This window comes from Belonocnema kinseyi, chromosome 10, assembly GCF_010883055.1.
Source record: "Belonocnema kinseyi isolate 2016_QV_RU_SX_M_011 chromosome 10, B_treatae_v1, whole genome shotgun sequence".
Classification (NCBI taxonomy): Eukaryota; Metazoa; Arthropoda; class Insecta; order Hymenoptera; family Cynipidae; genus Belonocnema; species Belonocnema kinseyi.
This window is the reverse complement of record NC_046666.1, coordinates 97,182,288-97,210,171: the sequence shown is the minus strand read 5'-3', so window position 1 is coordinate 97,210,171 and position 27,884 is coordinate 97,182,288. Positions and strand designations below refer to the sequence as shown.

At 35.0% G+C, this 27,884-nt stretch overlaps 1 protein-coding gene across 2 annotated transcripts in view; it reads right to left on the bottom strand.

Moving 5' to 3' along the window:
* The window catches only part of LOC117182250, a 267,859-nt gene that overhangs the window by 153,800 nt on the left and 86,175 nt on the right, over positions 1 to 27,884 (bottom strand). Inside the window, exon 2 of one of the 2 annotated variants that reach the window (XM_033375357.1) lies at positions 26,311 to 26,463. In XM_033375357.1, coding sequence (XP_033231248.1) covers positions 26,311 to 26,463 — 153 coding nt within the window. Of the gene's footprint in view, positions 1 to 26,274; positions 26,464 to 27,884 lie in introns of both variants that reach the window. The other variant, XM_033375356.1, reaches the window with a different exon arrangement.

Below are 27,884 nucleotides of genomic sequence, written 5' to 3'. Positions count from 1 at the left end.
AATTAAAATTCGAAAATTTTTTCTAAAGCCTCCAGGGGACTTCGTTTTCGCACGAAAAAATTTTATGTGCCCTTATTGCATCCGGACCCACAATTGTTCTTGATCCCATTTTCAAAACTCGAATCTACTAACATTTCAATATTTAACGTTTGGAAATTTTTTTGTTTTCTAAATTTCAATCTGAAGCCTTAAAAAATTTCAAGAGATTTCCAAAGATCTTAAATATATGAGAATGTTTTAAAAGATGTCAAGCTATTTTCAATTTATTTTTATAATCTAAAGGAATTTCAAAGAATTAAATAAAATTTTAGAAGGGTTATTTTTAAAAATTCCAAAGTACTTTTCTATTTTTTAAAAAATGTTCTAGGTATTTCCAAAAATTTTGAAGGATTTGAGCAGATTTTAAAAGATTCAAAAGATTTCACACATTTAAGGAAATTTTTTTAATTGCAACGAATTTTCAAGAACTTAAAAAAATTTCAAGAGATTTTAAAGCATTTTAAATATTTTAGGATGTTTTAAAACATTCCAAGGAATTTTCAATTAATTTCAATAATTTAAATCAATTTCAAAGAATTTTAACATTTTTTTTCAACTTTTCTGGGTGAGAGTGGAACTACTTTGTTGAAAATCTAGTTTTTTTTTAAAGATTCATCAATTTAGTTGAAAAAATTTGTTCTCTAAAAATTAAAAAATTTTGTAGATTTTTTTTGTTATTGTTTAAAAAGTATTATTTTTTTACTACAAGAAAATTATTGTTTTTGTCAAAAATGTAACTATGATTAAACATTAATTTTTTATCTAGAAAATTAGACTTGTACGAAAATAAATTTCCTTTGTGCAAAGTTCACGTATTTTATTTAAAATACCTTTTTTTAGCATACAATATATACATTATTTAATTTTTAACAGAAGATTTCATCTTTTGAACTGAAAACTCGTTTTTTAATTTGAAAATTTTTACTATCAAATTCTGGGTTAAGAACTAGACTCTTTTGTTTATAAATTCAACTACTTTTTGAATTTTTAAACAAAAGAGATTAATTCTGAACAGGGTCTTTAATAGCAAAAATTTTTTAATTAAAAATCAAGTTTTTAATTCAAAAGATTAAAGTTTCTGTCGAAAATAGATAATTTTCATCAAAATAGTTGATTTTACTATCAAAAAAAGATAAATTTTTAGGGAAATTTAGATAAAAACTCCCACAAAAGTAAAAAATGAATCTGAAAAATTCCCGGTTTTCCCCTAAACTTTAGGGTACGTCTTGGTGTTTAAAAAGCTGGGCTATAATTCCCGTTTTTCCCAGTCAGTGGCGACCCGACTTAAACTTGTGCAGTTCTTTAATTTTTGATCACGTAAAATATGTGGCCACGCTACGCACACATGTTAAGAGTTGAGGGCCACTTTCATTTACCTAATGTCGGTCATTGTCATCATTTATCATTTTTAGTTGGAAATTCAACTATGCCCTACCGAAAAGAATCTTCGAGTACTCGTATATACTAAAAATTCTTTAGGTCAAAGAAGCTTAGAGAAATTCTCCGCAGGCACCAGGTAGATATTTTTAAAGGTCCAGGAAGCTCGTTTAAATGGTCTAAAGGCTTTAAAATATCCTTTCCGTAATTGAAATGAGAATACGATCATAAATAACAAGCAGAGAAGCTATCTCAATTAAAAAAGTGTTAATAATTTGAAGGGAAATTTAAAAAGGGAGAGCGGATTAGACACGACCAACTACTGTAAATAACTCTGCCCACCCGGTACGTGACGAATACAAAAGGAACATTATATTACCGTCGCACCACTGTTAAAACGACCACTAAAAGGATCTTGAAAAGGACCCAAATCTCTCAAACTATCTCCGAGACTATTTTTTTTCAAATCGAATTTGTTTATAGACTCAAATGGGCCAAGCTATTTCGCTAAAAAAACTCAGAGATTTCTTTCGGTAGGGTCTAGTTGAAAAGTCGTCGTGATTGATAGGAAATTATTATTTTCGTTTTAAAATGTATCTATTTTTGTTTAAAAGTCAGTTCTTGGGTTGTAAATTCTACTCATTCGATGAAAATTAATTTTGTTCTTATTGAAAATTTTAATATTTTGTGATAACTTCATGTTTTGGTTAAACATGTATCTTTTTTAGTTAAAAATTAACTTCTTTCGTTTAAGAATTAAACTACTTTGTTGAAAAATCAATTTTTTATGTAAAAATTAAACTATTCCATTTTTGGTTGAATACTTATTTTTTAGATTAATAGCATGTCATACTTCGAAAATTATCGATTTTATCAGTTTTAGGTTCCCCTGGCTTTTTCTCTAGAATAATAAATATATTGTCTTGAAAACTTGGTAAATGATAGCTAACATGCTAACGGACGTCATACACACTTTTTTTGTTGGCCGATTCAAAAAATTGTAAATTTTTCTAAATTTTAATTATTTGCATGAGGCTTAGAAATCAGTATCGATTTTATCAGTGTTAGGTTCCCCCTGCTTTTTTTAGAATAATAAATATTTTGTCTTAAAAATTTGGGAGATGATAGCGAATGTGCTAGCGGACGTCCCTGCACACTTTTTTGTGGATTCATTACAAAAAATTTTGATTTTGCTAAAAACGTAAGTGGATATATCGAGGTTATGTGTGTTGCAATTCTCTCCCATTATTATTCTAGAGCACCCACCGACAGCATGGGTACGACAGAGAAATACATTATCGTAACCTCAAAATAATGCACATGTATACTATTTTTATTTAGCACAGTAAATTTGGTTGGTTATTATCCATCAAAAAAGAGTCCAGGGACGTCCGTTATGATATTTTATAGCATCTCCGAATTCAGTTTTTAAAAATTTTGATTTATGTGGAAAAAAGCCGGGGGGACTGTATCCGATTGACCACACGACGAAGGATCACATTCCCTTAAAATTAATTTTTAAAGTTGAAAATTGTGTTCGTGTTTGCTTCAAAATTTTTCGTTTTTAGAGAAAATTAATTTCATTGGTAGAAAATTCATCTTTTTATTAAAACACTATTCATTTTGTTTGTGCATTTACTTCTGTGTTTACAAATGTAACTTTTCTGTTGTAAATTCGATTGCTTTTGTTGTTGTTCAAAATTAATTTTTTTACTTGAAGATCTAACTGTTTCATTTTTGGTGTATAATTTTTTTTCAGTTGAAAATGCATTTCTTCCCTTGAAAATTAAACTATTTTGTCGAAAATTAACATTTTTATCTGAAAATATAACTTCCATGTTTGTTTCAATACTTTTTTTAAAATTATTTTATTTTTTATTATTTTTCTTGTTTGAAAATCCATCTGTTGATGTTAAATATTAATTTTTTCTATTGATAATTCCACTATTTGTTGAGAATTGGACTGTTTTTGGGATAATTAAAATTAACTGAGAATTTAATTGTATAATCTTTTGTTGAAAATTTATCTTTTCTAGTTCAAAATTTATTTATTTATTCATTGAAAGTTGAACTATTTCATTCGAATTTTTTTTCTTTGGATTAAACTTAGGCAAATAAATTTCAAAATAATGCCAGTGATGCAAATTTTCACTTCAAAAACATGTCGACAACTGTGAAGGATCAACCCTTGCCTGATATCAACTAATTTAACATAACTTTATCCAACAGAACCTGACCTCACCTAACCTGAATTAACAGAAATTTATTGAACTACACGCAAAGCTCTGGAAGCATATTTTCCCAGTAAAAAATGTGTGCTACATCGAATGGGTCAACTCGAGCCTAACCTAGAAATAAATGTAACCTAGCCTAACCTAACCTCACGAAACACAATTAAACTGATTGTGTTGTCCCGTTGTGTTTGCGGTACCGTTTCATTCAGCTTCGGCTTAACCTACATAGAGGTTTAACCTATCCTAACCTAACGAAACCTGACCTAACCTAACCGAATACGCTGGCAACCCTGTTCTTGCGTACTTTCATATTTTGACATTAATAGCAGTAAATGTCTGGAGTTTCGTAACCGTTTGTTGCTAGCATTATTCGCCTGTGTCTGTTGAATGTCATTCGGCTAGGTTATGTTAGGTCAGGTTTTGTTAGGTTAGGATAGGGTAAACCTCTATGTAGGTTAAGCCGAAGCTGAATGAAACGGTACCGCAAACACAACGGGACAACACAATGAGTTTAATTGTGTTACGTGAAGTTAAGTTAGGTTAGGTCAGGTCAGGTTTCTTTAGGTTAGGATAGGTCTGACCTCTTTGCAGGTTAAGCCCAAGCTGATTCAAACGGTACCGCAAACACAGCGGGACAACACAATCAGTTTAATTGTGTTTCATGAGGTTAGGTTAGGTTAGGCTAGGTTAGAATTATTTCTAGGTTAGGCTTGAGTTGACCCATTCGATGTAGCACACATTTGCTACTGGGAAAATATGCTTCCAGAGCTTTACGTGTAGTTCAATAAATTTCTGTTAATTCAGGTTAGGTGAGGTCAGGTTCTGTTGGGTAAAGTTATGTTAAATAAGTTGATATCGGGCAAGGGTTGATCCTTCACAGTTGTCGAAATGTTTTTGAAGTGAAAATTTGCATCACTGGCATTATTTTGAAATTTATTTGCCTCAGTGCATGATTTTTCGTAATTTCTTGAGGTTATGGATCAACCATGACGTGATGGGTGATTTTTGATACCGAATTTGAATTCAGCGCCCCAAAATCCATAGGAATACGTGTGTCTTGATACAAGATCCGCATTCGTATCTTGCATCTCAATTGGTACATGGTACCTGTTTATTGTGGCATCAGTAAATCGGTATCCTCAACAATTCACCAATCTCAATTAATTTGCTTCTGTGTCATCTCGATAGCCTCTGCAAACCACAGTAATCGTTTCTTCAGGGAACCACTCTTTCATCCTATCTTCATTTCTTTCAAACTCATTTCGAAGCATTGATAGCATTTATCTTTTTTAATACCATGCAAAAACGAACTTTGGTGCTGTACTAACGACTATCGTTTCTTTTCCCAACCTTCGGACCTCGATATTATTCACTGTTGCGCCAAACAGTTAACAATTTCTTTCTTAATACCATTTAAAACGGAACTTTCGTCCTTACTCCACGGCTACCGTCATATTTTCCAATATTAAATCCCCGATATTATTGGTTGGTAGGTCTAAAGATACCAAATTTTAGTCAGACGGTTATCCTTTAATTTTGCGACCTTTGGCCCTCGATATTATTCATCAGCAGGCCAAAACCTACAAACTATCAGTCGGACAACCTAGTGGACTGTTCCTTTGAGTATTGCGTCAAATAGTTATTAAATATCGGTGGCACTTCTCAATACAGCATGAATATCGACCTTTAAACCGATTCTCCCAGAAAACTTCATTGTCGCACTCTTTACCATAGATTTTCATGATCAGGAGACTAAAAATTATGAAATACAACAGTTTAAGAAGATTTCGCTGGGACCTTTTCTTAGTGTATTTTGTGCGGGGTCCTATCTGGAAAACTATTGTTCTGTTAGTAAATTATTCCTAAGCTATCCGTAATATTATTTAATTTAATCGCCTTATTTTTTAAACGAATCCCTTGGTTTCTATGGCCCGCTATACCACAATAAGAAGAGTTTAAATTATTTGTATTTTCGTTCGCGCTTTTCATTAGTTCCTGTTTGTTGTCTGAGTAAGAACTTGTTTTGTATTTTGAGTCTTCGTTATTATTGTTACCCAATTTTTCATTTTAGTTACCGTAATTCTATTTTTGGAAATTTTGTTTACCGTTATTACTTCCTGAGTTATTTTCCGCTTTTTCTTTTGGGAATTCAATCATTGGGTTACTTTGACCTGGATTAGAGCCTAATATAATTTGATTAAGCATTGGTAAACTTTGATTTAAAGGGTTGTAGGCATATCTACGGTTATGGTTTGTGAATATACGTTAAAAATTTGATTGAAACCCAGGTGGTAATCTAAGTTTGAATTTAGGTATACAATTTTGTTGGCGTTGGTTTTGAAAACGTGGGAGTGGAAATCCTAATGTGGAGAATAGAAAACGGTCTTCTGTATTATTAAGTAACCTGGTTATTTTGATTTTTTTATCATTTTGACCACCTTTATATTCACTTTTTCTTCTTTATTGCTCTTTTAATTAATTTATGATTCAGTAATTTGCAATACTTGTCCTAGAATTTTGGATTTGGGTAGCTCAGTTTCTCATTCTTTACGTAAACCCCTTTTAAATATATTTTTTTTCGAGAAAATGCGCGTGACTGTCACCTTTATTATTTCGGAATCTAATCGGCCAATTGCTCATTATTTGGAACCGCGTTTGTATAATGGCGGAAGGAAAATAAGTTGTTTGAGTTGTTTGAGTTGTTTGATTTGTGTAATTATCTGGATCGCAGTCCGTACCTGAGTTATTAGTGTGAATTCTTGAACGTCTGTTTGACCTGTTAGTTATTGCTAAGAGTGTACGTGATTCGTTTTTATTTGAATTATTTTTCTCCTCTAATCGTTCGTTGTCGTTAGTTTTGGTGTGATTTAAAATTATAACTTCTTATTCAATATTACTGCAAGAGAGTTAGTTCGTTCTCTTGATTCTGTTCTATATTCGAAAGAGCTATGAGTGGTTAGGTTTAGTCTAATTTCTAAATCGTTTGCCCTTTCTTCCCCTTCCCTAGAAGGGTTATCTGATTCTAAGGTAAACTGTGTTATTTTTTAAAGACATACATGTAGATTAATGCATATGAATATTAAATCATTTTCACATATTAATTATTTTCAAAAATATATCAATTCGTAAGCGCATATAAATCACTTGCCTGAATACAAATCATAGTAGATATAAGAAATCATGGCACATATAACACTAATCCTGAACAGCATAAGAATTGTAGGTAAAACAAGGTAAATGGTAAAGAATATGGATCAATTGCATGCAAAAATATCATATGTGACGTGCGCCGAAGAAAGGGGGCTTATTCTATAAAAATCAAAATCGATGTATTTACACGCTTCATTAGTTTCTGAGTTGCTCTTTTTAATGAAACCATTTGAAAAAATTTCCCTTGAAATTGTGAGTTGTTTAAAATTAAAAAATATGTAAAGTACTATTTTTGATCAGTTCATTTATATGAATTGTGTAACGTCGTGGCTAGCCTCCTCGTATGGATCCTCATCCAGCTCTTATTCTAGTCGAAAAATTAAAAAAGCAGACCGCAAATATCCCCATGGCCGATACGAGCTAAACACTTAGAAACATTTAGGAGATCAGATATATTTAATTTAAAGTGTGTGGAATAACAGAGAGAGAAAGAGAGAGAGAGAGAATTGTAAAAACTTAAATTGTAAAATAAGGAGCACTGGACGCCATACAATAATCCAAGAATCCTAGAGTCACTTTAATTTCGGAAACCCTGCAAGGACACATTACCACCACGCACTACGCCACCCAAACTACCTCACTTGGATAAGCACCCCCTGAGCTCATGAGCCGCATCAAGAACCTATCTCTTTCCGTAAGAATTCAGTGGTAAGTGAAGAAGAAAGATTTCGTAAATCTTCCCTTTCTCCTAAAATTCGCTTCTATCGGGTCGACTTCAACCGCTCGCCCTGAAAAATCTCACTTTTCAGAGTGAGTACCCTTTTTTCAGCGATGCCGAACCGGTCGACGACAGATCGAGAGCAATGGCAAACATAGGTAGGGATTCAAACCCAGGGAGTACAAGACTACACAGTAGCCGAGAGGAAAACTACGTCGACGATGAGCCGATCTCAGTGCACGAGAATCGCACCGAATGGCCTATGACAAAGGCACCGAACACGCCCAAGGGTTGTCGATAAAGGGTCTCTGTATCAAGGGTCTCCGCTAGATATAGTTGCAATAATTAATAAGGATTCACGGAAAATTGTCCAGCGGTGATCCCGAAGGAATAACCCCTAAGAGGAGGCGTAAAAACCGTGCCGAAAGCTGTATGGCACCTATATGAGGTGTCTTAAACGGTTTCTCTGGGATACCGTCTGATCTCTCAGTGTATGCAGCGTTATCTTTGCAAGTGGGGCTCTACAGGGTTCAAAATGATCGAAAGTTCAGAGCACCCGACAATAGGTCGAAAAACAGTGTCAATCACACCCAGAGCTTCAGCACGTTTCGCATCAGTCATTGCGAAATCAACGTGCCTACATCTTTAAAAATGGACATGTACGAGAAGCGCTTCCCCAACCGCTGCTTAAACAAGCTGAAAATGAAGATAATGAAACGACATTAAGGCCAACTGCGAAAATCAGGCACCTTTTGAGATGTTGTGAATTTTAGGACAAGGAGGTTGAGGATGCAGGTATCCTCTGAAGCCCTAAGATGTGGCTGAAATGGATGCCTCCCTCCGTGAGGATATTTCTGAGCAGTCGGACCTCTGGACCATCATTTATTTAGCTTATCATGCTGTGAGAGTTTTGTCTTATTGAAATAAAATGCTAAAACCGACGATGGATTGAAAGTCCAAAAGACGCTAGCATCAACTGCACAAGACGACTGAATGCGCAGGAGAAAATGCGTCCCGAATTCAGTGTGATTGACTACATAACATTTGGTATACCATTCACGGAAACGGTTCGAAGGTCGCCCAAAAAATGAGAACCCTGAATCACATACTGAACAATTCAAAGTTGCTGACAGGATTGTTAGAAGAATTAGGCTGGGTGGAGAGCGATGTATGAACAAGGTTGCTCGAAAAAAGGCGTAGCAGACTTCCAAAAGAACCTGCTAATTGAAAGATGCGTCTGCATAGTCACAGCAGCCCATCAGCGCAATATTTCGATGGCCCGTATTGACAATAGGAAAGCTTTCGACTCAACGTCTCTTAGACTTATCTGTCTGTTGGATGATTTGAAGGTTCATACACACATATTGAGATGCATAGAAAGATTGATGCTTCTTTGGGAAACTATATTTACTATATACTAATAATCGCGAACATAAGGTCACTCATGTGTTTTATATGAATGACCTGAAGATCTATGATTCTCGTAAAAGCAAACTTCATAGTGCTTTGAATATCGTCAATAAGAACACAGGAGAGATTAATATGGACTTTATATTGGACTCCATCTACATGCTTCACATTCGAAAGCCGAAGTAAAGAGAGCATAGTTTGACAAATTCTGCCGACAGCTAGTCGTCATAAAAATGCACGAAAACCTTCACAGAAATATAGAAAAACAGCCCTTGTCGAAGGACCAAACTTATTCTTTTCTAAGATCAGTAGGGCAAGTTGCACGACAAAAATTAAAATAGCCGTACTGAACTTGATCTGTCTTTAATCATGATTGGGATCGTTTGGTTTTGGGCTTTTGTAAATACATTTGAAATGTGAAGTTTTCAGTAAAAGGCATTTTGTTACAATATATAGCGCTTTTAAAGCCTCGCGTTAGGCACCAAAATTTATAACTCTTTTCCCAGGGCTGTGGGACGCAGCGCGATGAACAACGCTAAAACTTGCTCAAACGAAGAACATTTGTTTTATCAAATAAAGAAAACGTGAGAACGAATTACATGAAGCCTACCTCAATCCCTAGATCCAGGAGTCAGTTTTTCTTTATTGTAATGACTTTCAGACCAGAAATGGACTCGGCCCAAGATTTAATTGATTTACGTCCTTCGGAACAAAGATTCCAAACTTTGCAAAAGATCGACACGAGACTGATTTCTTCTGCGTCCTCTGCACTCACCAGTTCCTTCCCGCTTCCATAAAAAATCTCGGGTCAGTCGGTGCTGCCCTCTCCAGGTGTAGCAGTATGTGGAACGCCAGCCGGTGTAATATGGCTGCCTCCGTGTATTGACAAGTGTCGAGTCTGGCATGGCCTGGTATTTAGTTCAATAATCATCCTGGTTCGGGTTATTATGGAGGTCATTATTTGACATCCCGATGAGCCCTGTACTCACCAGTAGTGTTTCGTGGAAATGGGTGCATGTGGTCAGCTTAGCCAAATGAGGTAGTTTGGGTGGCGTAGTGCGTGGTGGTAGTGTGTCCTTGCAGGGTTTCCGAAATTAAAGTGACTCTAGGATTCTTGGATTATTGTATGGCGTCCAATGCTCATTATTTTACAATTAATGGTTTTACAATTCTCTCTCTCTCTCTCTCTCTGTCATTCCACACACCTTAAATTAAATATATCTGATCTCCTAAATGTTTCTAAATGTGTAGCTCGTATCGGCCATGGGAATATTTGCGGTTTTCTTCTTTAATTTTTCGACTAGAATAAGAGCTGGATGAGGATCCATACCCGGTGGCTAGCCACGACGTTACACAGTTCATATAAATAAACTGATCAAAAATAGAACTTTATATATTTTTTAATTTTAAGTATCTCACAATTTCAAGGGAACTCTTTCGATGATCTTTTACAACCTATATAACGTTTTTCTTTTCTACTCTCGAAGCTGCGAGTGATTTTGAATCGAAAACTATGTATGCTTATAGGACGCAGTTTATATCTCATAAACAATTTCTTTGGTAAGTTTCGTAAAAATATTATAATTCTTGCCTTATTTTTATTTATGCGTTTCGCTCGTTTTGTTATCCTTATGACTTGAGTTCTTATGTTCCTATTTTCCAGTTTAGAGGCTTAACTCACATTCGAATTACGAATTCGAATACAAAGGAGCGTGAAACGGAGGAAAATGAAGTTGAAAAATTGTTCAGCAGACTATTTCAGCCAAATCTGCCGGAAAATATTTTACTAACTGTATTTTATGTTTTTCAAACATTATTCTATCATCTAAGCTTTAAGAACGAAAATATTTCGGAAAGTGCGCAATTAGTAACTGTGGCCTTGATGAACGTGTAGCGTCTAACACGAATTCCGATGATTCTTCAAACGAACATTATCCGCAAGATAAGAATTTATTCCGAAAATACACATTGCTTCAGAAGAGTAAATCAAGAACTTTTTTAAATGAGAAAAAGTTAAACAAGATAATTTTGCTAAAAGTCATGTTCAGAAAAAAGTCATGTTCAGAAGCAAAAATATCAGACAATTATAATAAAAAGTTGAATCAAAAGCGCACCTAGCGCACCGAAGAAAGCACACAATTTCGAGAATATATTGAACTCTGAAGAAGTGTCTGCAACTCTAGATCAAATTAACCTATCCAAAACAAAAATGTACAATTCTAGTAGCAGCAATTGCAAAGTCAGATGGTCACAATTTGAATGATGCTTCATGCTCTGTTTACAATGTACGAAGAAAACGCTCTGCCTTCCATGTGAATATAGACAAGGAAAATACGAAAGGAAATGTAAAAAAGCTTTCAGTCGTGAGTACTGGTTACAATGTCCATAAGATTCTCGCTGTTCCTTAATTAAATAATACCAGACGTAACCTCCAATAAATTAAAAACGCAATTTTCATTTAAATCATTAGAAAGGGGCCTCAAAATCATGAAATTTGCATAATCTAGTGGAATTGTAAACAAGAATACATCTTTTTTTTAATGTTCGCTTAGTTCAAATATTATCACTTACAAAAATATAAAATCATGATAATAAATTCAAAAAAATTAATTTTCACTAGAGCCATCTGTGTGAAAATTAATCCTTACATCGTAAAATGACCGATGGTATGTTTTCAAACGTTTTCTACCTCATTATTATTGGAAAAACAGTAAATAAAAGTAGCGAAATGTGATAAATTAAAAGGGATTGAAAGTTTTCTATTTCTTGGTTGCTTTGTAATATCCAAAAGTATTCAGAAAAATATTGTAGGCGCTAGGTACAGAAAGGGTTTCAATTTAAAATATAACTTCTACTGCTGTGGAGTATTCAATATTTTTCACTTTCCTACCGGGTAGAATGATCGCAGAAGGCATTGTTCATCTTTTAATCCTTAGGAATGAGTTAAGCTATGTGATTTCTGTGAGTTGTCACAGAACTACTTCTAACACGGGATAAGATCATGGTGGGTGTTTTTTATTAGAAACAATATTTGGTAGATTTGACTACATCTGACATGCCGGCATCACATTAATGAAGTAATTATTGGAGGCGTATTTAACGTTTTTTTTTAGACCATCTTAAGTTCCAAATGTTCCACTTTTCGAGAGATTTCAAGGAAATTAAAAAACAAGAAATTATAAGAACTTCAAACCATTAGACGATACTCGATTGAAATTACCACATTTGATAAAAAAATAAAACATGATGTTACAGAATTTCTTTAAAATATTTTGTCAGGAAGAACGGCTACTTGCCTCGAGAAGATTATAAAGAGATGGTGGAACTTTGTCTAATAGTATAAGGAGTTTCACCTGGCAAAAAGAAATATCACTTTAGATTTCCTGCAGCCTACCACTTAAGTCAGATGGATGGAGAAAGTAAATGATTGTTTTTAGATTGATCTTTTCCGCGATGCCGTGTATCTGAATTGATTCCTCCAGCGTTATTTTCTTCAAAAACTTCTATTGAGGACAAGGGAAAACTAATAACAAGTTTGAAATTATATGAGGACAGTACTAGCCCATGATTGCATGATCGCGTGGATTTTTCATCAATCTGTGCTTTGCGTTCTTTTCAAATAATTATTAATTTTCTTCCTGAATACTGATCCTGAAGATTTAGACATTAATCAGCAATTTGAAGATGAAAAACGTAATGTAAGTTCATAGCAGATTTTCAACAGTTCTGGTTCAAGAAGCCCAAAAACTGACACTAAGAACGTCATATCCACGAACTTAAAGTGTACATTGATCTCTTTAGTTCAGTGCTTTGATATCAGTTTGACCCCCGAACGAAAAGACTACATGGCGTGATTGCATGCTTTGTGATGCGAGATACACCCACCAGAGCTCTCGCATTTTTTGCATAAACGACTGCGAAACCGTGCCGGGAAACTCCGGAAAAGGGGTTATATAAACGGGGCGTCTACACAACCGCAGCCAGAACAAGCTGGCAACAGAAAAAGAGGGGAGACAGACCAACCGCAAGCATACACCCAATAGAGGAAGAGCGATGATTCAGGATCAGGAGAAACATCAACATTCAGGTTTCTCTAGGGCCTGAAGATCTGGCTGCCTACATAACACCTTGCACGAATTTCACCAAAATGTGGCGACGGTATCTTGATGTGGAAATAACACCGCCTTGACATGCCAAAATGAAATCCTTCGTGCCAGGCTTCGATCTCGGTTGTTTAACCCTCTCGACGTACAGTGGTGTGAATCGGCACCAACAAAATGTTCAAGTTGCTGGCATTTCCCGCATTCACTTTTCTGAGGTATACCCCCATTACGACAAATATGCGGTAAATCTGTAGTATCTATTGTCGTTGAGTCCCAGTTCATGTGTGACTTGGCTGCAGGTACTAAACTTCGAGTGAGTGTATATTTGCACAAGTCTTCCTTGTGCGTGTGTGCAGAATCGTTGCCGACTGCGAAATATAAAAGTAGGGAATTTTGCTGTTGGGTACTTTGATTTCTATTGAAAGTAAGTTAATTTAATCTTTCTTGCAATAATTATAGATTTGAATATATATTTATTAAAATAAATTGCAAAGAAAACATTTTTTCGCATTCGATAACCACCTTAAATAAATTTTATTTTGCTCAAATTTGTGAACATTTTCGCGATTCATTTCTGATAATAATCAATTTACAATAATTATTTAATAATTTATGTTCAGAATGAGTGCCCGCGTTTATAATCTCCGAAGTGCGAAAAATGTGGCAGCATCTCTGTTGGATTCGGAAGAGGAGCATTTTTTCGAGGACCGTGACGATGGAAGTTTATTTGGAGTATCTGATAATCAAGGTAAGTTGTTAAATAAATAGATAATTAAATTATTTTTTATACAGCATACTGTGACCGGCTTTATATAAAAATAAACGGCATAACGTGTATTAAAAATATACACTGCCGGTCAAAAGTTTTCGTACGCCTAAGCAATGTTCAATAACTTTCAATGTAATCAACATTTTTCAATGTTCTTGGGCTCATTTTGAAGCTATTTTTCCACCGTATTACAACAGCTTATAAGCATGAATCTTAAAAAATTGCTCTTCACATCGTAAAAACTGGAAGTTGTAACAAAAAGGTTGGAAAAATTACAATATTCTTTGTGGTAAGAAAAATATTTTTCTAAAATATATGAAACATATAATCACAAAGTTTTTATGAAAGTCCCTCAAAATATGTATTTATTCCATTTTTATTTTTCGACAGATAAAATGTTTCAAAATTCTTCATGAGGTGCCTGAACTGCATGCGCAGAATGTGTGACGACCATCGTGCACCAGTATGCATTGCATGAGAGCATTTTTTCGTGAACTAAGTATTTCCTTGTATTTTTTAAGTACTGACATAATTTTTATGATAAATAAATGGGTTTATGGTATTTTCTTGTTATTTAATATATTTACTCTTACATGTCCACTCTAAAAGCACAAAATTCCCTCTTTGGAAATATAGTAACTTCGAGGGCATAGGTAAATAGTATAATTTTATTATTTTTATATATTCTTCTCTTAAAAAACAATGTTTCAGCTAATAAATTTCGTTGGTTTCGTTCAATTTTATTAAAATACAAACAATAAGATTTTTCAAAAGCAAAAATAATTTTCCCAAAAACATACTTTGTTTAAAACAATTTCTTTATAACAAAAAATATTTTTTGTTAATTTCAATTGCAGAACTGTATTCTATGGAAAATTTCACACCATATCATCTCATCATCTTGTCGCGCAGCTGTTCACGGAAGTTTTTCTCACGTGTTTTCTTAATCTGGGCTTTCAGGAGTGAACACTCAAGGTTTATAAGGAACATGAGTGGAACTAGTGCCCAGGTGAATAAAAATTAGAATTTAAATTCCCTGTGTTCACGTAAATATCATATCCCTCATATCCCACATATCCGACATAATAGACATATCTGAATGAAGCAAGTAGCGATGAAATGTCCTATAAAGGACTGAGCTTCCTTACAATTATTTTTATTATTCTAGATTGAACAAATGTAAATGTCTTCGTTACAAAAGTAAGGAAAATGTGCAACCCAGTCATTCGCTTTACTTGAAACATAGGGCATTGTCACACACACACACACACACACGCGCGCGCGCACACACACACACAACGCGCGCACGCACGCACGCACGCTTGCCGGTTCGTGTTTTAAGTTCAATGTCCCTCTCTCATTTCTTCCCGTCCAATTTCACCACTTTCCAATATATCTGGCCCGTAATAAATACTGCCATGCGTTCTAAAGGGATACCAACATGCATAAAATTCTGAATTAAAATAATTACAAACACATTTCCTAATTGCCAACTCAAAGCAAAGTAATAAAGAGTAATATTGAAAATTAATGATCTCAATTCAGCGGACTCTATTACAAGAATTCGATTGCAAAAATTCATGTCACATAAATATACGATTTCGAATTGCCAAATTGCTGGCAACAGCTATATAAAGCATTTGATCAATTTGGGCGAATATTGCGGCAATTATTGGTCACCAAATTCTACCCTGCTGTACGTTCAACTTTCAAATCAGGTACTGCAACGTCACAAACTGATGTTGACAGCGATGTTGTGTTATAGTATGCTAAATAGTTTTACCTGATTAAGTAAAACAAGTTAAACGCCGTTGAAGATTTTTTTATTAAACTTTCCAATCGGCAATCTATTCTCACTCTAAAATAAAAGGATAATAATTACGCAGCTATAGTATGCTAGGTAATGCTTGCCTTTTGTTTATTATTTAGCTCAATTATACTAAATGACTAAACATAATCTAACTGCTAAGTAGTTGAACAGAATTAATGCTTAAAAGAAAGAAGATAAATGAATTCTCCTTCTAAATGGGTCATTTAGGATTCTGAGAAATTAAAACGATACTCGAGCAGCTAAATTATGCTAATTACTTCTTGTTAACGTTCACTATGCAGCTATAGTATGTTAAATAGTTGAACGCAAGTAATTTATAGAATCGGAATTGGATATGTTTAATGATTGGGTTTAAGACCAAAATTAACTTTCAATTGTGTTTCATAGTTAAATAAATTCTTTTTTCAATTTCTTCCTTGCCCTGTCTCAAGATAAAAAAATTTCAAGCCACGTTCAGGTAATAACTTCCGTGCAAGAAGAGACAAAGCTTCGTGCCTGAAATTCGCGGAACAAAGTTTTACTGGTAAATTAATTGTCTACGAAATAAGAAGAGTAACAGAGCCAAATGGAACTTCCGTAAATGTTTCATTCAATCTCAGGTTTGTCAATCCACCACCTCAGCTAGAGGAGGACAATTTCGAACCGTTCACAAATTTCCACAAATTCAGCAATCTTTTTGACTCCCTGATTGGTACCGTTCATCAGAAAATTGAGCAGAATAGTTATAGGAAAGCAACCGGACTTAATGTCTCAAACCTAGATTCCAATTCAGGTTCTGAATCGGAAACAATGAATTCTGAAAAAGAATAAAGTCGTTTCCTCTGATTTATACTTCTCTTTGCGCGAATAAAACAAGCAGTAGAAACCTTATGCTTCAGGCACAAATTCTATGACTGAAATAAAAATTTCCCGCGTGTTAGATTGAATTTAATGGAAAGGAATTGATAGTTTATCTAACCATACATAGGACGAACAACAAATCAACTAAGAATTAATTTATGAATTGTCATTTTTATTCCTTTTTTAATATAATGTAGTAGGGCAAATAAGTGCGACATAGCTTCGAGTGCATGAGCCCGTGCTAGAAGTAAATAAATGCAAGCGGAAGCAGACGCTCAGAGCTGACAAATGTATGAAACGAAGGTACGAGAGGGCTAATGCACCCGTACTCCAAGCACGTGGAAGAAAGCTTTTGCTGGACAAAGAACGCGAAGTAGTTTCAGTAAAAACAAACGCGGAAAGTAACTTTCTTGCGGAATCTGATAATTCGGAAACTCTGGAATAAATTATTCAGTACTTTGGACGCCATGCATTTTTAAGTATTGCAAATGCAAAATGTTTCAGTATTAGTCCAATAATTAAAAATAAAATTAATATCAACCAAATAATAAAAAGTTATTTTCTTTGTTCAAAAAAGCAGTTGATTCTTCATTATAAATGATTTTAAGAATAAACACTTTCCGGTATAGTATCGCTTCCCTCTTGTGTAGGATATATTATATAAAAATAAATTACAAAAAATTTCTAATTCCTTATAAGGACCAGAAAAACAAACCGAATACCAATTCAATCAATAATTTAGATTTAGCCATTTACCGACTCGCGCGCTCAGCTGACGGGTAAAGTTGTTCTGTTCCTAAAATCCTAAATAATTCTTAAAAGAAAACTAAAGTCACAAGATTTCACTTTTTATTATTCTCAAATTACAAGATTATGTGGCTCATTCACGCTGGCCTAAACTTAACGCTCTAACGAAGAAAAGGTCAACTGCTGCGTTTGAGGATTCGTGTTTTCTTTCTATAAAAACGGGAGGCAACATTTTCGGATATTAAATTCAATATTGAACTATTTTTAGTAATTCTCTCGTGTGACCCTGAGCAAGATACGCAGCTTTTTGAATTCCTCACTTAACACTCTATCGACTTTTCACAATGCCTAACCAAAAAATAACACTCTCCAAGTTTCCCTTCAAATCTAAAACGAAGAGGGAAGCGAGCATGATAGAAAAATTATGTTAGTTTAAAGATATTGCCAGCAAGGTGAAGTATCTATAATAATTTAATTAGGTCTGTTAAATAGTCAATCCCCACACTTGCGCACAGTGGGGCGAAATAAAAATATCTAATATCATTTGTCAACTTTACCAACAAATAATATAAAGAAATGCATGATTTAAACAGTCTTAGGCAGAACAAACAAACGAGTTTTCTTCTATTTGTCTTTAAATATTATTGCCTGCGGTACACACTGATGTATTTTTGTCATCTGATATGATTTGTTTTTATCAACAATTATTATAAACGTATGCATGATTTGAACAGTTTTAGGCAAAACAAACCAATTTTTCTTCCGATTGTCTTTGAATCTCATTGCCTGTGATACACAGTGCTGCATTTTTGTCATCCGATATAATTTGTTAAATTTAGCAACAAATATTATAAACAAATGCATAATTTGAACAGTTTTAGGCAGAAACCAACCGAATATTCTTCTGATTGTCTTCAAGTTGTATTGCCTGCACTCAAGAATCACACATGCGCATGTAAAATGCATTGTCATCAGGTGGCGACAGGTAGAACATCTTATATGATGGTTACATGGCGGCTAATTCAAATTGAAAAATTATGGGAAAAGAAGAAACTGATAGAAAGAATGATCTTACTCTACACCGAAATATCTAGATTCATGAATTTGTTCATTTATATGCATATTATTCATTGATGAAGTTAACGAATTATATCAGGTAACGAAAATAAATCAATGAGCCTCGCAGGCAATGATACTAGAATACAATAAAAAGAAAATTCGGTTCGTTTCCACCTAATAATGTTCAAATCATGCATTTTATCTAATAATTGTTAACAAATTTAACCAATTATATCAGATGATAACCTAAATTAATGTGCATCACAGGTAATAAGATCCGAAGGCAATCAGAAGAAAATGTGGTTCGTTTCCGCGTCAAACTTTTCAAATCATGCGGCTGTTTATAATAATTGTTAATAAATTTAACAAATTATGTCAGTTGACAAAAATACATCAATATGTATCACAAGCAATGAGGCGCATAGTATTTGTTGATAAAGTTAACAAATGACATCGGATACCACATCTTCATGATCACAGGTCACTTCGTTGCTCTGAATGAGCGATTTCGATGCATAAATATACTTCACAAAAACATAATCCACCATACTGGCTACTTGTTGCAAATATTTGTTTATAACAAATAATTTGACATGACAACCACTTTTTTTCATCCACCAGCCGTTTCGCATACAACAAAAATTCGAAAACCCGCCTCGGCATGTTTCATAAGAACTTAATGTTGAATATTTTGAAAAAACATTGATAATCCATGAAGAACTGTAACCTAAATGTTATTTTGAACATCGTTTTTTCATTACGCTCTACTGTGTCAATGGTAATTGTTTATTTGCCTAGGTCAAGCCAGTTTTATTTCAAGCAAGATGGCCCGTAGTGACAAAACGCCATCTGACCTGGGTCAAATAAACAATAACGTATTTTGGTAGTTATTTCTAACATCCAAAATCCTACCGGGGTACAAATGGTCAGGAGTGTGTTAGTTGCTTCAATGCTGGAGTGCATGAACCTCCAGAAAAATACATACGACATTCCGACTTTGGACGAAAAAACAACGAAAGTTTTCGTGATAAACAGCTCAATAAAATTAATGACTATCACACACTTAAAAAATGTTGGTATTTAGCTGCAATCGTTAAATTTTAGAATTAAAGATACTGAGAGCGTTAGTGACTAGCACGAAAGACAGTGAGGTTTCTGGAGCGGTGCCAAGCATAGCCTGGAGAAAAAATGGCAAGAAAAAGGTGCAAGCAAAAAAATGATGAAACCGGTTTTACAATGTACTCGTGACGCATTCATCAGAGGCCTCTCTTAAGACGCAACAGCCAGTCTATCACACAAAGATCTCCGATGACATTCTCTTTTCTGAAAGGTTTGGAACAGTCTTCCGAGTAAGAGGTAAAAAGGAAGACTCACTAGTAGTAAAATTAAGTGTCTGCGAAATTTAAAAAATCAAAGGCTAGTTGTATTCTCGTTGACCCGGGTTCAGACATTAATCTAGTAAAATTACGTTTCTTACAAGATTCAATGACAGTTGAGGATGAAGAATTACTGTTTATGGCAGGAATCACTGATCACCTGGTGGAAACCCGCGATACATTGGAATAGCGGGATCATTGCACACTCCAAGTCGCCCTACAGCTCCCCTTTATTGACAGACCCAAGGAAGCTAGATGCCTCTGGGAAATGATAATGGCGAGTTGTAATCAACTTTCGAGCCCTCAATGAAAAAGTTATCGGAGATGTCTATCCCTTACACAAAATGACAGACATCTTGGACCATCTAGGGAGGGCGCGATATTTTTCTGTGTTCAATCTGGCAAGTGGATCTCATCAGATTGAAACGCACCTTGGAAATTTCGAATATATCCGGATGCCCATGGGAATCAAAAACACTCTCGCGACATTCAAGCGCCTAATAGACCAAATTTCGATGGTCCTGCAAGGAGCCCAGGGATTCATCAACCTCGACGACATAGTTATCTATTCCGAAACACTCGAGGAACAAGATGTTATGGCACGACGAATACTTGATAGACCTTGAGCAAAAGTTGCAGTATGAAAAGTGTGAATTTCTTAGGACTAAAGTGGCTTATTAAGGTAATTTCATGGGTCACGAAGGAATTAAACCCAATCCGACAAAGATAATAGCAATTCGAAACTTTCAGCGTCTAAAGACACTCAAGATAATTTGCCAATTTCTGGGGCTGTCAGGATATTATAGGAGGTTTATAAAAGATTATGCAAAAATATCTAAACCCCTTTTTGACTTTCTGAAAAAGGATTTTGTGTAGTAACCGAGACAAAAACAGAGACAATTTTTTCACAAATTGCGAAAATATCGTAATAAAAAGCCTATAATTCTATACCCCGATTTTGATCCACCTTTAAACTAACATCCGTTGCATTTGAAATTTCCGTAAAAGCGGTATTATCTCAGGAGAAAGAAGAAATGGATATGATCATTGTTACTTGTCCAAGGTTATGCATGACCGCGAATAAAGGTATGAGGACACAGAATGTCTGGCATTACTATATTTGGTAGAAAACTTTCGTCCATACTTGTAGGGATGAGAGTTTATCCTAGCCTGTGATTATAAGCCCGTACACTGGATGACTTATGTTGAAAACTCGGGAGCCAGACAACTTCGTTGGAGGTTAGGGCTCAAAGACTCTCAATACAAGTTCTAGTATAAACAAGGAAAATTGAACAGAGGCTTTGAGGCTCTGTCTCGATATCCGGTTTCTGGAAATGAGAATTCGGAATCCAATGATCCATACAACTCGCAAGACTACAAAAACTCATAACCCTTCCAAGCATCTCTAAAAAGACAAACCCACTGAAATCCGCTACGAATTCTGTGCAATCTAATACAACAAGTGCTGGTAGTCCATGGCCGATCAATAAAACATCGCGCTTTTCCAGTGACTCGTGCTTCTATTGAGCAACAAGGAGATAAACAGGAAAAGAAAGTCACTACGAATCCTTTACTGGCGTAAAAACAGGGAGAAAGCACTTCAACCACCAAGCTAAAAGTTGTGGGAGCTGGACCAATTACGTTAAGATCTTCAACTACCCTAGGAAAATCTTTTATTTCTAGATCCTCTTTCAAACCAGAAAAGTCTAATCCCAAACCCTCTCAGACACTTCCTAAATCTCGAAGAAGGCAAAAAGAAATCTTCACTTCAAAAGAAAGACTAAAAAGAAATAGAGGTGCGTAGCGAGGTCTCAAGAACCCTCCCCTGAAAAAGATTTTCCAATCGCGGAAAGCTCATCAGCGGATAATTAAGATAGTGACGATTCTGAAGCGCCGGTAATTCGAAAGGCTTACAGTGGCTTACCTAGCTTAGAACTATCCACACGAATTGTTTTAAAAACCTCTTCGCATAAAACTGCACCTCCCAAGCTCCCACTCCAAAATCCGCACTTTTCTCCCTCTACGCGATCCAGTCGTGGACGCGTATATAGACTTCAAGGCTAATGCAGAGTCGCCAAACCAATAGTTCCGCTGAGATACAAGCAGCTTCTGCAGCTGCTCAAAAGACAACCAAACCTAAAATTAAGAAATTAAGGATCAATACCGATTCGAAATTTTTAGAAGAGAACGCAACTGAATGGATTCCCAATTGGGAGGAAATTGACCTGTAGCCCAGAACATAGCAGAATAGCGAAGCATAGGAGAATCCCACTCGGAGCAATTGTCATCTAAAAATGACCCCGGCTCTCAGTAAACCGCGTTAAATCACACCTATGGCCACGTATCACGACTGTGAGATGTGTGGTCACAGGGCGCGGTGAAATCACAAAGAAAGACCATCCACATGCTCGTGCGCCTTGAGCGCAGGAAGCGACGCACGTATGATAATTTTCTGCTTTCATCTCGCAAGTGTCTTGGCATATTTTTGGCACGTGGTCATGGCTTTAAGGTTACGAACCAGTGATATCTTCGTACCTACCAAAAGCCCCGATCACAAGGACAATTAATTAAACCAAATATTTCGAGCACAGTCATTGCAGCCGAAAATAGTAGTTCCAGAAAATTGGGCGCTTCTTGATTTTGACAATTAATTCTATTTTCCTCGGAGCGTTCGGCATGACAGTGTCGCGGCCAACACCGTAAAAACGAATAAGATAGTATTAAAGCACTCCACAGTGGGCCAGGAGATTCGGTTATCAGAAAACGAAAAGGGTGATCCAATATGGTGGATAAGTATTTAGAAAATTATAGGATACCCTTCAAACGTAGTATCTAGGGGTTTTCTAGGGCGCTGTTTACAAATTTGAAGTCAGCGTATAATAATACCAAGACTCTCACGATAAACTTTTTCAAAGCATTATTTAACTCAAATCTTGCTAACATTCTGTGCGCAACTTGAAATTTTGAATCGCGATTAGATTTGAGTTATATTATACTGATCATTCGAGATATCACTTCTAATTCTAAGATATTTTTAATATTTAAATTCACTTTCAATACACAATGTAATGAATAGTGGCATCCAAATCATTATTCATTACAAAATCAATCATTTCTCTTTTATTGAATGTCGACATCATATAAGGCTAAAGGGGTTGCACGAAAAACGACCTAAAGCGATTTATGTCGTTTTTCGGGAGAACATGTTAATCGGTAGACAAGGTCCCAACATATCTACATAACCAATTTCCTCATATTTAATCAATTTCTGAGCAAACTGTGACGGTGGCTGCCGCTTCAGTTTCTGCCGTTTGAGAACGAGTCAGGACAAAGCATCGGAAGTGCACGTGCGCAGCTATTTGCATCCACCCCCCCCCCCCCCCCCCCCCCCCCCCACCGGAACACAAGTTCCTTCTCCCATTCAGCATTAACAACAGCCACAACCAACGTATGAGATGCCATAGCTTATAGCTGCGAAGACCGGATTATTTAATCAAAACGCCGCTCTGGTACAAGCTACTCAATAAAGTTAGAAAACTCAACATTATAATATATTAACAGACGTTTCGCACAATATTACCGAAAAATTTAACCGAAAAATTTAACAAGATGCAACAACGGAGCCAGAGAGTAAACGCAGACACAAAGAAAAATTTCTTCGACAAATTGTGCTTGTGTAAAGCCTTGGGTTTTGATGTTGATTAACGAAAACTCAATTAGCCATTGCATTTTGGTCCAAGGATTGGAGCACCGCCATCATGAATAAATTGCACTTCGATACAGATGATTTGCTCAAAGGTATAAAATAGTCTAAAGCTTCCAAAGCGGAAAGAAAGCATAGAATTGGCGCGAGGCGGGAGCACGTTAAGTCATCAGCTGATCAGCGGAAGGCAGCAACATCGACTGGCTAACAGCGAGGATCAACACAGACAACAACGAAGAAATTCGAATAGGTGCAGCAAAACAATAATAGTCTTAGGAACTTTAAGAACGTGAGTATGAATCGAGAGAGTTTTCGATATCACGCGAAGAATCACTATGCGAAGGATTGTTCTATCACATAGAAGGTAAAAGGATAAAATTTTAATAAAACGGGACATTTTTCCTCTAGGATATTCGACGTAACTAGCAAAAAGTATGAAAAGAGAATTAAAATAGGGAACATAGAATTTCTCGCTCTGATTGATCATGGGAGTTCAGGTTTCTTAATTTGAGCGTCAACTGGCTTAGGGAACGGGTTTGAATTTACAAAAATTCCAAATGAAATAGAAGGTTTCGGGGGAGGTGAATTAATTTCATATGGAATAATCAAGAGGGATGGCTACCATATGAAAATCAAAATATGAAAGCGATAATAATTGAAAAGTGTACTACGCTTGCCACGGTCGTTTCTCTCACGGAAATTCTACCAGAAATTCTACCTTATAGCGAACCAATAACTACGAAAGAATTAGCGGACAATTTCATTTTGGAAACTGAGCAATTAATAGATTTTCTCAAGAAATATCGTACGTGTATCAAATCAAACTTACGTAAACTAGGTTGTACGTATCTTATCAAGATTGATATTCAGGAAAGCTCGGAACTGACTCTCTCTATAATAAACCGTATTTAGCTTATTCAAAAAATAAGAGACAATAAGGACAAATTTTGCAGAATGGGAAAAAGGTGGATTTAGTTCTGAGACTAGTTTGACATACACGAGTCCATGTATATTGGTAAAAAGATCTGAGAGTTCTCAAAGACTTGTAGTTGACTATCGACGATTAAAAATAATACACTTCGGATCAAAGAAAAAGAAAAAACAGCTTATATCGCTTAAAGCGAAACCGGTCACTTTGAGCGTGCCATGTTTGGTTTAATGAACGCGCCATTTTACTTTTTGAAACTAATGAAGATTGTTGCTAAATCTTGGGATGAACTGATGGGAGAGGTAGAGGAAATTTTAGGCTTGCAAAAAGATGTCGGATAAACTTTAAACATTAAGGAATGTACATTTGGTCTCAAAAAGGTTCAATATTTAGGATATATGTTCGGAAAACGTGGAATTGAACCAGGAGAAAGAAAACTCCGCGCGATCTTGAAGTTTCCGACTTCTAGTGAAGTTCACGGTGTACACAGTTTCATAGGCTTACCTAGTTTCTTTTGAAAAAATGGCGTCTTAATCGATTCTAACTTACTATATAATTTTATAATTCCGTGCGACTTTAATCGGGTACGGCCCAAATTTGAGCTTTTATCATATATAATTAAGATATAAAATGGAATTTGTCCGTTTCAAGAGTACATCTTTCGTTTTACATTATTCTTTAATTTTCTAAACAAAATAAATTTTAATAATTCCTAGTATAAGTACGATCTTCACTTGAATATTTGTTTAGGTTCGAACTATTCGTTTGTATCTGCGTGGTTCAAAATCGTATAGAGTTTAACTTACATACTTCTATAATCAAGTTAATTTTAAACTCATAAGGTATGAATAAGTATACTGGTGAAACTTTAACTTAACTGCGAATCGAATTTCGAGAGCTGAAAGTAGCACACGTTCCCGATAACAGTGACGGATTGAAATTTCGCAGGCGGTTCGTAAGCACATTGTATATTGTATATTGTGTACCTGGGTGGCTAACGCAGTTTTTATATCAAACCATGAGTTTTGAACAACCAGAACGAATGGGGACAACGAATGCTCGCATTTTGATTATGAGCCTATAATATTCGTAGGAGAATTATAGACTTGTAGCCGTGCAGCTTGCCCCTCTGTCGTGTAAATGGCTACTTTCAGAAATAAAAGAATCTGATAAATCGCGTATATCATGACTGCGTAACTAAAAGTATATTTTTTCTAAATTAAAATATTGCTTCTACTGAGAAAAAAATTGTCAGCAGTAAAATGCAGTCAGCAGTAGAATGGCGCCCGAGGAAATATGAGTTTTTGGCGATCATAAGTGTCCTTTTATGGGATTTGCCTCGCAGTGGCACACTATTCAACGATGAAGGAGCGATGTGGAAGGAGTCGAAATTAATTTGCTACTGCATTGACGTAAGTTGTCACGCAAATATAGAGGGTGTGCCAGACTCAAGTGTTTGGACCTGTATATTTATAAAATAATAAAAAACTTCAAAATTCCTTTTCCAAAAATCAGATAAAGTTTTAGTTTTTGAGTTATAAAATATTTAGGCTGGGCTAATCAGGAGCACGGTATAAACAGACGCTCGACTGTTTATACCGCGCTCCTGATTAGTCTAGCCTAAATATAAAAATATAAAATATAAACATAAATAAATAGTTATTATAAATAAAAAACTAAAACTACAACTGATTTTTGGATAAGGAATGAAGAAATTTTCGTCAAGATGTCTGTTAGATACTTCATTAGTCAATGAAGCAAATGCAGTGATTGCTTTCAAGGTGCTTTCAAGGTCACAGAATTTCGCACTCAGATTTTCAGAATTATATGCAGTATTTAAAAAATATATTATTTAAAATTCATGCAACAACCCCATTACAAATAATCTTGGTGAACATCAAGCTCTAAAGAATATATTAAAAAGTGCATAAATTACCAAAAGCTTGCCCAATAACATTTGCACTTACTTAAAATAAATTAATATTCTTACTTGATCGGGCAATTAATTTTAATTTCGAAGTGCTACCTCCAAACTCGTAGAATGTTGTTTCATTGATTGCCGAAGTTCTAAGCCTCTTTGCACAGTAGGTATATTCGTCCTGATCAAGCTTCCATTCTTGCTTATATAGATAATTTGTTGAATATTTCGCAATTGCAGAGTCGAACGTTGCTGATGATTCTTGAAATAAATATCATTAAATAAATATATTACACATAATGATAAAATTGTAATATTGATAGAATGTATACATATATAATTATTGAGGTTTTATATTAATTATATTAATTTTATATTAGCAATGTATTGTAAATCGCCGGTATCTTTTTATATCTCCCTCAATTTCCAATATAGTTATTATTTTCGTAGAAGAATACAAAAACTGGCTACTCACCATTAGTTAATCGATATATGCTAATTATAATGCGATAGGGGAATCCTTACAAGAGTAAGTCACTAAAATTTAAAAAGTTTTCATATATTTTATAGAAAATAATTGTAAACATGCATTAACATCACGGGAAACCTGAATTATTTATTTAATTATTTCCACACACAAAAACGAGTTAATAAAATTAATTATGTACGTATGTGTATCTTTTAATTGTCCTTAAGAAATATATTCAAAGTTGGGTTTTAATGCTTTTCATTCAGGAGTAGGTCATTTCTACTGAGGTGACAACATTGGAGATAAGAGAATACATTCACATGCATAATTATAAATGATCGCCGATGGACTCCAAATCCCAATCAGTTTGATGGGGTGAATTTTCGAAAATTATTTGAACTATTAGAAAAAATGATCGAATCGAGATTTATTGACAGTTTCGGATCTTGAAGTGTACAAAAGGTTGGTATACAAAACATCTCTGGCTATACCTAAATAAAAAACGTGTCAAGTATTAGCATTATTGACCTGTGTTCCTCGTAGTTTTCTTGGGTCAATTCAGTGATACCAATCGAAATAAGAAATTATCAGACTGCAATTGCAATGCAAAAATCTACCAAGAAACACTTTTTCGTCAATAATTCAATACTTCTAAACAAATATATACAGGGATAAAAAAATTTCTATGTAATTTTATAACACCATAGACAATAACCATTAAGATAACTTCATCTTCTTTATAGATGTATTTCTACTGGATTCCTGGCCAGAAGGCTTTGAAGCTTCATTAATCGTCGAGAAAGAATCGCAGAATTTCAAATAAAAGACAGAAGCATTCTTCAACATTATATTTGTAAAGCCATGTTCACTTTCATTTTCTTCAAACATTCGTTATCTTTCCTGTGACAGAAAATGTATGAAAAAACAGGAGAAATTACCCTTAACGTCTACTACGTCGCCTTTGAAGTCCTCCATACGTTAAAAAATTGGTACCAGAAATGTTTTAAAAAATCATGAATATTATGTAACATGTACTTAACGCCATGTAATGAGTGGTCAAGTGATATTGCTTCTTATTTCTTGTTCCAAATTTTCCACTCGATGTGGTACTTCGAGTAAAAATAAGTTAGAAAATAAAAAAATTGCGGTAAAGTAGGAATATGGCCACGTAACCCACTCGTCACGTGGCCTTAACAAATAGCCATTTTGGTTA